Below are 12,159 nucleotides of genomic sequence, written 5' to 3' on the forward strand. Positions count from 1 at the left end.
AGAGTCCCGTCAAAGGAAGCTGGAGCCAGAGGAGGCAACCAATCCGGTCCCCACCCGTGATTTAGAACGTAGAGAAAGGTAGGTAAAGGAAGGGAGGGAGAAATCAGGGTGTGAACAAGGGGTAGACGAGCCTGCAAAGGCCAATTAAAGGTGGTGGAGTACGTGACGGCTACTATCACGAACATTGGATCCAATACGTCTTCCTGAGTGATGTGGGACCGATCCGGAGAACCCCTTGCCTCGCCTTTTCAGGCCTCCTTTCCAACTTTACTGACCCCCTTTTAATTCCTCGCTTCCCCTGGCGCCTATAAATACCTGCCCTCTCACCCCAACTGCACCATTGCAGTGCAGATAGAAAGGTAGCAGTGATATATACAAGAGAGAGAGAGAGAGAGAGAGAGAGAGAGAGAGAGAGAGAGAGAGAGAGAGAGAGAGAGATGGAGGGTTTCCCAGTTATCAACATGGACAAGGTAGAGGGGAATGACAGGGAAGCAGGAATGGAGATCCTACGTGAGGCTTGTGAGAACTGGGGCTTCTTTGAGGTGCTAATTACATAGCCCTATAAGAACAATTGATTAGTTGCATGCTCATCATCTTGTTGCACTCTTGAAACTTAACTATCTCCAATGAATGTCAATTGCCGAGGACCACAACAGCTAGTTTTGACATCTCGATATCATCATTAATACTAACCCTGTTCTTTTAATATTCAACTTGTCATATATTGCGGTTATCAGTTGTTGTTTTGGTGCAGATATTGAACCATGGTATCCCCCACGAGCTCATGGATAAGGTGGAAAGGCTGACTAAAGAGCACTACGAGAAATGCAGGGAGCAGAGGTTCAGAGAGTTTGCTAGCAAAACACTGGAAGGTGCCAAATCCGATGCCAACGACGTGGACTGGGAGAGCACGTTCTACGTCCGCCATCTCCCTGAGTCGAACATCTCCGAGATCCATGATCTTGACGATCAATACAGGTATACGACCATATGAAACATTGGGATCATGCTAGCTATTACGTTAATTGGTGTCAGCTATAGCTGTTGTTTACATTCGATCATGTGGCGATGCAAATTGTAGGAAGGCAATGAGGGAGTTTGCCTTGGAACTGGAGAAACTGGCTGAAAGGTTGCTGGATTTGCTGTGTGAGAACCTGGGGCTGGAGAAAGGTTACCTCAAGAAGGCCTTCCGTGGGTCCAAAGGACCAACCTTTGGCACCAAAGTAAGCAGCTACCCGCCCTGCCCTCGCCCTGACCTCATCAATGGTCTTCGGGCCCACACCGACGCTGGTGGCATCATCCTCCTGTTCCAAGATGATAAGGTGAGTGGCCTCCAGCTGCTCAAGGATGGCCAGTGGGTGGACGTGCCCCCCATGCGCCACTCCATCGTCGTCAACATCGGGGACCAGCTTGAGGTCAGTAACATCTACTACTACATACGTACGTAGCGGTTGGCTTATAGGGGTTTGATGGAGATATTAATGATCAAGAGGTTTGGTTGCTGCAGGTGATCACCAATGGCAGGTACAAGAGTGTTATGCACAGGGTGGTGGCTCAGACAGATGGGAACAGGATGTCCATCGCTTCGTTCTACAACCCGGGGAGTGACGCAGTCATCTTCCCGGCCCCTGCTTTAGTAGAGAAGGAAGCTGAGAAGAAGAAGGAGGTCTATCCCAGGTTTGTGTTCGAGGATTACATGAAGCTCTACGTTGGGCAGAAGTTCCAGGCCAAGGAGCCCAGGTTTGAAGCCTTCAAGGCTATGGAAACAGCAAGCGCCCGGCCAATTGCTACATCATGAGAGCTAGGATGCTGTTGGAGATGTCCACGTCGAGAATTTACTAATTTCTATGTTCCGCATGCTATTTGTTGAAGGAGAGTATGGTGACCAAATTAAGGGAGGGGTTACGTATGCAAGCATAAGATAAGTAAGCTAGTCTCCGTTGTTAGTCTGGGGTGGGTAGGAGTATAATAGCTAGAGTTGGCTGGGACTCGGAAAGTTCTTGTGTGTTTGTGGTTACGAGCTGTCAAGGACGAGTCAAAATTTCTGTACAATCGCTCAGAATTTAGTATAAAAGGTTGACTGTTAAAGTTAAGCCGACGTTTTATTTTTCAGTGCTAAATAATATATTAGCAGCGTTAGCAACCCTACGAGATATATCTGTGTCACGCACTCTCCACTTCTAAGATTGCAAATGGGCCCGGTTATTGACCTACAACCCGACCCAACCTAATTCGCTTAGACTCGATCCAAACCCAGTTTAAAGATCTGTGGGATTTGGTCATGTTCCAAATTTGGACCTGTTTCACATTTCAGATCCGGTCTGGGCTAGTTGGGTTATGATCTGATTCGACCCGATTCAATCTGACCCGACTTAATCCGACATAGGTTATATAGTTTTTGTATTAGCATATGATTGAGCCAACTTCAATAGTGGAATTGTTCAACAAAAAAAAGTAGGTTTAAAAACTGAAAAACATAAATGCTGGAATCTTTAACAATCTTTGTTGTTAGATTACTTGATCTTGCTCCTTGTTTTACTCAATAATTTATAAAGCAATAATTATAGAACATGTTGTGCAAATTTATTTCAATTGATGATTTAACTCAGATCTTGTAGAAAATCTATAAACTACATTTATAAACTTTATTTAGGCATAATATAGTATAAACGAAAACATAGTACTTAGAAGCATTAGGAATTGCATGCTAAAATTTTTAGAATCATTTAATAGTGCCATCAATTATCAATTAATTGATTTGAAATAAATGATGCTATCATCCTACAATGCAAGCTTCTTGATTCTCGAAATTGGCTCTCATCACGTAAGGACTCTTTCTTTGCGCGGATCAGTCTTGTTCTTTTTCTCTTCCCCGCCTCTCCTTCTATACTTCGCTTTGAGCCCCATTCCTTTCTGTCGAACGTCAAGCTCATGCCTTTTCCTCTCCATCTCACTCCTATTGACCTCTTTGACCTCTCTAAGGCTTTGAGCAAGTGAGCCCTAATTATTGGGCCAGAAACTCTTCTCTTTAGCTCCATCCTGACCTTCTTAGTGGAACAAAGAACCGGATCAGATTTGGGTTACCTACGATCCGGTGATCCCATTTATTTGCACCCCTATAATCTCGATGCTTTCTTCTAGGTAGCCCTTAATGGAGGCTGCGTTCCACGGCTGCCCTCTCCTAAAGTCGCGATAGCTGCTAATATATTATTTAGTACTAAACAATTAATAAAACGCCAGGCTTGACTTTAACGGTCAACCTTCTAAACTAAATTCTGAGTGATTGTGCATGGACGTTGCTGATCTTTTGACTCGTCCTTGACAATTCGCAGCCACAAACACGAACAACTTTCAAGGCCCAACAAACTCCATTGTATTCCTACTCCCCCAAGACTAGCTTACTTATCTTGCAGGAGCATTACGCAAGCCCTCCCTTAATTTGATCAACATACTCCCCTTGAACAAGAAGTATGCCAAACATACAAGCTAGCAAATTCTTTAACATTGACATCCCCAATAGCATCCTAGCTCCTATGATGTAGCTGTTGGCTGTGCGCTCACTGTTTTCATCATGGTATGCTGTACTGGCCCAAACCGGACGGTACGGAACATACTATGCCATACCAATTCGATATCGGTATCTAGAATGGATGATGTACCGACATTCGGTATGCTAAAAAAACTCAGTACCATACCGATCGACACTGTACTAGTATGGCATCGGTATAACATTTAGTACCGAAACAACGAATCTTGACTTTTAAGCCTTGAAGATTTTAAACCTGAGCTCTGTGGCTTGGAACTTCTACCCAACGTAAAGCTTCATGTAATCCTCGAACACAAACCTGGGATGACTGCATCACTCCCTGGGTTGTGGAACAAAACGATGGACATTGTTCCCATCTTTCTGGGCCACCACAACCCTGTGCATTACACTCTTGTACTCGCCATTGGTGATCGCCTGTACCAACCAAACCTTTTGATCCTTATCTCCATCTAACCTTTATAAGCCAACTGCCGCATATGCCATTGTAAATGCACGTTACGCACCTCGAGCTGGTTCCCGATGTTGACGACGGAGTGGCGCATGGGGGGCACGTCCACCCACCGACATCCTTTAGTAGCTGGAGCCTGGAGGCCACTCACCTAAGCATCTTCGAGATGCCACATGTGCAAAAGGATCGGAACGGACTGGATCATAAGTGACCCTAACCTGATTAGTTTCTCGTCCGGGTTTTAATATTGGATCTACATTCAACTTAATAGAAGGTCAGATTGGATCGGATCGGATCGGATCGGATCGAATCCATGATTAAAATTTCTGACTGAACGAGTCATTCGAGTTGGGTCGGATTTGTGTTGGATCCGAGCCGAATTTGGGGGGTCACATATATGAAGTTTTAAAGTGAAACAATTAAACTTAGGTAAAAAAAAATTTCTAGCTTTACCATAAAATATAAATATCTCTTTCGAAGTATGTTATCACACATTAAACATGATTTTTTTTTTTCCAACATAGCTCAGAAAATAATTGAAAAAAGTTATGAAAATCGAGCATTCCTTATGAATTATACAAATTATTATATTTAAAGATAATTGATTGCTTGAAACAGAGCATGGATAGAATGCCAAATTAATCATAGTATTAGTCTACAATCTAAATATCAAACTTTTTATCTAAAGATATCACTTAGCTATCTAGTTTGCCACAACATTTCTTATGTCATATGAATAAAATCAAATCAAGAAGCTTTCATTAAGAGAATGATGATACTATTTATTACAAACCAATTAATTAACGATAGATGCCATCATTAAATGGTTTTACAAATTCTGGTACACAATTCCTTGGGCTTTCAAGCACTATGCTTTCATTTCTACTATATTGTGTGCACATGAAGTTTATAAATATAATTTACAAATTTTCTACATGCTATGACCTATAAATGCATTAAACCATCAATTAAATAAACTTACACGATCTGTTATATGATTAGTTCTTTATATCATGGAGTAAAACAGGAACAAGATCAAATAAACTAATGACAAAGGTAATTAAAGATCATCATTTATGGTTTTCAATTTTTTAACCTATTTTTTCTATTAAATAGTTTCATAATTGAAGTCTGTTTAATTATATGCTAATACAAAAACCTTATAACTTGTGTCGAGTTGGGTCGGATCAAGTAATAAGTCAGAAAATCCAAATTTAACCCATAACACTTAGGTTGTGCCAGAACTCAATAAACCTAGATTCAATCCGAAAAGTGGAATGGATGTAAATTTGGAACCCGACTGAGCTTCATAGGTTTTTAAAATGGGTTTGGATCGGATCTAAGCAGGTCAGTTCAGCTCATAGGTCAACCCGACCCATTTACAGCCTTGGCTTACCTCCTACCTAACAAGATGCTAACACATCCGTATCCATATACTACAATTCGACAATAAGTTTATTTAGTTAATGGTGACGGTAGCAATGATAACGACACCCTGGTCCAATGATAGAGAATAGGTAGACATGCAAGCGTCGAGACAGCACCAAAAGCTAATTTCATCTCAAGGAACATCCTAAGAGCGGCAACTGTATTGCATGAGAAATTATTAATGAGGTGATTCCATATTAGGTCCATGGTGGATCTGGTCCACCTAATATTTTCAGATTTTGTTCTTTCCAACTTGATGACCCAGATGTCTTCGCAATAGCAAATGATCTAATGTGGCAGAAGATCCACTTCATTCAAGAAATGAATAAATGCCCATGTTCTTTAGGAAGTTCATCGCCTGCTGCCGAAGAAGGTAAAGGGAAATTTCCTCCGTAAGGGTTGGCAGGGTGATCCAAAGATGCGATGCTTGAGAAAAACTGGCGGTTCGACTAGCGACACCTCGATTTGTTTGAAGATACGACGGCTACTTGTTTGGGACCCTATTCTAACTCGGTTGTAAATTGGCTCCATTGCGTTAAATCCTGTGGAAAAGCATAAAGTTGGCATCTACAATTATCATTTCATACGACCACTTCTATAAACATCTATTTGTTAATTAATTGTTTTTGCTCAGCGGACTCTTGATAAACCTTGTGTTGTTAAAAAGATCAAACTGGAATGCCACAGCATATTGGAAATAGAGTTACTTGATTCTAGTACATATTCTGCAATCTTAGGATGTATATATGCGGCTTCTGTGGTGATATTTTATTCCTTTCGGAGTTGATACAAGGTTCCAAATAGCCTAATGTAAGGATGTGCATGGTTGTTTTAAAAATTAACGAGAGCTAAATTTGATACCGTCTATTGCTTGGCCATCTATTACAGGGGCCATGCTGCTATGAGGTTTGTGGTGTAGGAAAAAATCAGGCCCGGTTCGGCCAACTGGAACCTCTTTTTTATTTCAAAAAAAAAAAAAAATTATTCTGAGAGAAAACCTCTGATAATTTTGATAGTAAGTAGAATGGCAAGCCTTCTTCAAAAAATAGCACTTGTCCTTTTTTTGTATCTTTGTCTGGCCCATGCAAATTCAACATCATGCAAGCAATTACCGATGATAGTATTTTGCCACTGAAAAATTTATTCTTCGTCAATTGTTCTAGCTTTAAGGAAGAACCAAGGTGACGTAAACGAGTTCACCAAGGAAGCTAGAAAAGTAATTGACCATGTAATGCTTTTTTAAAAAGATTTCGGAGGTGAGACCAAAATCTAATACGAATATCACGTGAAATCAATGGAAAGCATGAGCATCCAAAGGTAACGTAGAGGTTCATTCCGAGCCATTCATATTCTTCTTCTTTTTTTTTTGGTTCCAATACCAAGAAAATTGAAAGAACAAAAGGGGATTCAAGAATCTATGGAGCGCATCCCCGGTAAAGTAGGAACGAGAGCGGAGAGAATAAAGAGGATTTTGAAACCAGTCCATCGTAGGATATCCAATCTTCTTCTTCTTTTTTTTTTATCGAATAAGTGAATCACACAAATAGTGATTTGCACTAGGCTTTTTCAAGCTTTGCTAGGATTAATATGTTCTTGCCTTTCTCATTCTCATCCGAATTGCTTGCTAGAAAACTATGATAATGCTAGAAATTAAGTTGCCTCAATAAAATATTTTTTTGAATCCACGTTCTCTCTCAATGATTTTGCTTGCCCTCATTGTTATTGATCAGAAGCTATAATCCAATCATGAGAAGAAAGATTTTTCTCAACTCGAATCTCTCTCTCAAAAAAAATAGAAGATAGAAAAATTGCGAAAGTAGAGTAAAGTCTTCTTTTCCTTTATTGATGATCCACAAATTTTCAACTTAAGATACATATCTCCTATCAATAATACTAGTAAGGTCCTCCCTTTCACAATTTGGGCTGAATTCCTCTCATTGGTCTAATATGATTTGATCTCCAAAAATAAATATGACCAATAGAAATAATTTAAAAAAAATAAAATTATATTAGAGGTAGATCTCGATTCCTGTATCAATTTTAACTTATGTCACTCCATCTAATTCTCAAAGTCTTTTTTGAAAAGAAATATTTTGATTTGATCAGTCCGTTTCAGGGTTAGATGATGGAATTTATCCCGATTTAACTTCCTAAGAGGTTAGCTCAAAATTATAGATCTCGAAAATCTATCTAGTTTCAAAATAGGATCATCTAAATTGAGCATCGTATGAACAAGTCATGTCCTCTAGAAGTTTGTTGTGCGACTCGATTTATAATGTGGCGAATCTCGCTCCTGAACTTTGTTCAGTCCTATTCATAGTAACTAAAGTGGTCTATATCTAGTTTGGAAATCCTCCTAGATTAGCCTCTCTCTCTCTCTCTCTCTACGTGCGCGCGCGCATGTGGGTCTATATGGCTTAGTTTGGATCCTATATGTGACTATTTGATGATTTGATATAAAATTGGCCTTTTGATTTGCTTGGAGATGTGTGCCACATATTGGATCATGTGTGATGCACTTAATCAAAATATAGAAACTGTGTTTTATGCACATATTAACATAAATCCAAGAGCACGAGTCCTTTGATTCATGTTGATATGTGCATAGAGCACAGTTTATGAAATTCTTCCGAATACATAAATTATGCATGATCCATCCATGGCACGCATGTCCAAGAACATCTAAAAGCCCATAATCATATCATTTTTCCTTAAATCCAAGCTCGAGAAGTGTGAGAGGCGAGCAAGGTAAGGGATGCAGCCTCTAGGTCTTAGCAAACGTTCCATTCTCTCTCTCTTCAACTTAGCATGATGTAAGCTTGACCAGGCCTGCACGCCAAGGTTGGCTTGCTATTGCGCTTAGCCTGGTCATGGGTAGAGCCACCAGATGAGCAACTTAAGTTCAACTTTTCAGATTTGTTATTTTATTTTTACAACATGATCATATCAAGTTTGAGCCCAATCCATAAAATGTTTAAGCAACCCAGACCACTTTCATGATAGAATGATGCACCCATTGACTCGATACATGGTGTTTCACACTAGCTCGTGATGGGACGTGTTATCTATGTATTCTTAATACCTGATATGCGGATGGGACACCCATTGGCCATTACGCAGTGCTTGAAATTAAGACACATTACATTATTGTCATCAAACTTTTCCGACAATCTTGTTCACTTTTTGGAGCATGGAACGTTAGAGAAAGATTGTTATGTAGGAAGTGAGCTATTTGGCTAACAAGATTCGAGTTGAGTTTATGGATTGGCAAGCACCTCCTTGGTTCATGTCCTCATAAGAGTTTGTTTGTATCTAAGATACCAAAAGATGCCTTGCCCACTATTATTCTAGATATTTAACTTACAATCTTGCATTAGTAGTTTTTAACTTCCGAAAATTTCTTCCATCCAAACTCTTGTTCTTGGAGGAGTCGGCATCAAACAACGTCCCCAAGCCCTGTTTAACTAATCCTAAAGAGCATCCGTTGCCAAGTAGAATATCTCATATTTTCTTTGGAGGATGCCTTCTTAAAAATTACTATTCTCCTGCGCTTCTGCTTCCATTCGCAATCAATCTAATGACATAAGCTGATCCAATGTTGACATTTCTGATTTTCCTACTTGCTCGGAAGAACATGTTGTCGCCTTCACTTCGAGTTCAGCTCTACCACTGCTTGATTTATTTGTCGACTCGACTTTTATGTTCCAAATTTTTCATAAGAGTAGTTTATAGGGCAGCTGATGCCACCGAGTCCAAACCAGCGCTTCAAGCACCATAAATAACTCAACAGCGCCATCAGGTCGATGTTTCTCTAATGATTTAGTGAGCTCAAGTAGAGTCGATAAGCCTAACCACATACATATTATGTTCTCTTGTTTGCTCTGAAATTTTTTCTTGTTATTTTCTCTTTTTTTTTTCTTTTGTTCTTCTCTTTTTTTTTCTCCTCCTTTTATTTCGTTATTCTCTTTGCCTGTCACAATAGAAGGATTTCTTTTTGGTTTGAAATTATCTTTGTGGGCATATGGGCTGCATCCTTGGGAAAAACGAAGAATGGTAAGGACATTTCGTCACTTCCATTTAACAGGACAAGAGGGACCGGTACACCTCCAGTATGTTAATTTCTACCCGTCTTTTGTTGAAGTCTGAAATACAGGAAAGGTGGTCAAAGGGAATGAATCACAAGCTTTTGCTGGGGCTAAAGCTTAAAATTCTAGTGGAATGGGGAGGGGGTGAAGGGGAAGGCTGAGCTGTTAGTAGGGGAAATAGATGGAGGATTAGAGACCGCCTCTCATGCATTGGTAGCAGAGAATTGGTAGTTTTATGGTTATTGGTATCCTCTCTAATACATTCATTTGAGACGTTGCCGAAAAATAAAGAGCCTTCTTAGAGTCCCTTCTAATACATTACTGTTCTGCTATAGATTAGCGTTTTCTTAATCCATCGGCTTACCACCTCAAGCTACTCGCATAAATTCAGTATTGGATGGCAAGCATTGGCGTTTACTTAATGCTCCTCTTTGAGTTCTTTTGCTTGTTAATTCAACTCTGCACTGCATGTATTCCTTCACTTGACTTCAACTACTTAATAATAATCCTCGGACGGGCATCTAGCCCTCCTATTCCTCCACAAAAAAAAAAAAAAAAGAAGAAGAAAAAAGAAAGAAAGAAAGAGAGAGAGAGAAAAGGAAGGAATCTAAAGGTGGCCAAGCGCTTTGAAATCCTGGTAGACATGATTGAGGAGATTGTGAGAAAATTCTGAGTAGTTAATTGATAATACGTTAACATCCATGTAAATACCGAATAGAATTGACAACAAATTGCTCGATCAGATAGCATGAGTGGATGGAAATACCTAATTTTAATAAATCTTTGCATAAGCCCTGTTAAGCATATTTACTAATTGTTTCCGTAAGTCTAAATATGATTAATATTTTCTTTACTTTCTTATTAGCTCCATTATTAGACTATATATTAATGTATATATTGTTGTAACTTAAACACAAAATATAGAACAAACATATGCTTTTTGTATATTGATGTACATATTCTCTCTTTCATACATATTGATGCACATATTGTTGGAGGATATGGGAGTTAAACACTTCAGTACCACTGTTCTTCCTTATCACAATTAAACGCATTCTAAATTGTTTATAAGAATATTTTTTATAATTATTCTAAGCATATTAAAAATAATTATTATTTTGTACGCCAATATATTATTTATGGTAAAATCGACTCCTTTCAATCTGCTGGTATTTTCAACAAAGTACATCCACCTGAACATTTTTATAATCTGGTTTACAAACTCAAGGTTCTAATCTACCATTTTGAATTCAAGAAAAAATTTTAAGCATATTTATCATCTCAATACTGTACTAATCCAAATATAATTAATATTTTTTTACCAGCTTTGATAAACTCTCCTTGCTGGCCAGATTATTAGGCTATATATACTGATGCACATATTGTTATAACTTGAACACAACATATCTGGCCTCAGAGCATGCCTGGTCTATTATATCTAATTGGACAGAAATATCGGCATATTTGAATGTACGTGCCTCCAAGGCTGGTGATGGATAGAGCTGTACTGCAGGCGAGGAAGGTTACCGCAGCTACCGCGTTGTTTTCTATTGAGATGGCCAGGAACATCTGGGACACTCTTTCCGCGGTTGTAGCGCCCAGATTCGCCCTTGTTTCTTGGGCGCCCCCACTAGGGGTGGCAAAATATGACCCGACCCGCCAACCCGATCCGTGTTCGACCTGCCATAAACAGGTTTGGGTTTGGCCTAAACAGATTCGGGTCGTAAATAGGTCGACCCGTTTAACCTGTTTATTAATTGGGTCGGATACGGATTTTAGATGTCTGACCCGTTTAAACCGTTTAACTGTTGGGCAGGTTAAACAGGTCTAAACAGGTTAAACAGGTCTAAATAGATTAAACGGGTCTAAACAAGTCTAAACAAATCGGGTTGGACAGGTTAAACAGGTTGAGTTGGGCATGTTAAACAGGTCTAAATAGATTAAACGGGTCAGGTTGCGCAAACAAGTTAAACAGGTCGAGTCGGATTGGGTAAACAGCTTACCTGTTTATTAAACAGGTTAAACGGATCGGATCGGGTTACCTGTTTAATAAACAGATCAGGTTCAGGTTGTAATCTCTGACCTGTTTAATAAACAGGTCGGATTTAGGTTTATGATTTTCTGACCCGACCTGCATATGACCCGACCCATTTATGACCCGACCCGATTGCCACCCCTAGCCCCCACCCCTTAATCATCTCAAAGCAAACTTCCATGGTAGTATGTCGGTGGATGGTGTATTTGAAGGTATCGGATTCGTGATCAAAGATTCTTCTGGCAGATTGGTAGCAGCCGGAGATAGGCGCACGCCAGGGATCACTGTTGTAGGAGTAGAGCTTCGAGCTACGTGAGAGGAGCTGTCATATGCAAAAAAATTCCTGAGCCGAAAGGATGTATCTCGAGGAAGACTCTGCGGTGGTGATTAACTGGATCCGAGGTATGAATAAATATTGTGGTGGCTATTCTCTCACCAGAGAGACTCGTAGACTGGTTCAGAAGATAGCTTGTAGGCAGCACATGTGTTTCGAAAGGCGAACAGAATAGCAGATTGGATCGCCTCCTTCGTCGCCCGGCACTCCAAGAATTTTCCATGGACATTTACCGGAGATATTCCTTTTTCTCTATACTCTTTACTTTTCCGTGATTTGGCA

At 39.8% G+C, this 12,159-nt stretch overlaps 1 protein-coding gene across 1 annotated transcript; it reads left to right on the top strand.

Annotated features, from left to right (window-relative positions):
* The first annotated feature begins 344 nt into the window (after window positions 1–344).
* Window positions 345–2,098, top strand: LOC103718519 (1-aminocyclopropane-1-carboxylate oxidase 1-like). Its single transcript, XM_008807384.3, has 4 exons — window positions 345–542; window positions 755–978; window positions 1,082–1,415; window positions 1,508–2,098. The coding sequence occupies exons 1-4, from the start codon at window positions 438–440 to the stop codon at window positions 1,796–1,798; spliced, it is 954 nt and encodes a 317-aa protein (XP_008805606.1). The 5' UTR covers window positions 345–437; the 3' UTR covers window positions 1,799–2,098.
* Window positions 2,099–12,159: the final 10,061 nt, after the last annotated feature.

The sequence above is a fragment of the Phoenix dactylifera genome, chromosome 1 (assembly GCF_009389715.1).
Source record: "Phoenix dactylifera cultivar Barhee BC4 chromosome 1, palm_55x_up_171113_PBpolish2nd_filt_p, whole genome shotgun sequence".
Taxonomy (NCBI): Eukaryota; Viridiplantae; Streptophyta; class Magnoliopsida; order Arecales; family Arecaceae; genus Phoenix; species Phoenix dactylifera.

Coding starts and splice junctions, on each gene's coding strand:
- LOC103718519 (XM_008807384.3), top strand. CDS start 438: ATGGAGGGTTTCCCAGTTATCAACATGGACAAGGTAGAGGGGAATGAC. Junction 543..754: donor AGAACTGGGGCTTCTTTGAG/GTGCTAATTACA, acceptor GTTTTGGTGCAG/ATATTGAACCATGGTATCCC. Junction 1,416..1,507: donor ACATCGGGGACCAGCTTGAG/GTCAGTAACATC, acceptor TGGTTGCTGCAG/GTGATCACCAATGGCAGGTA.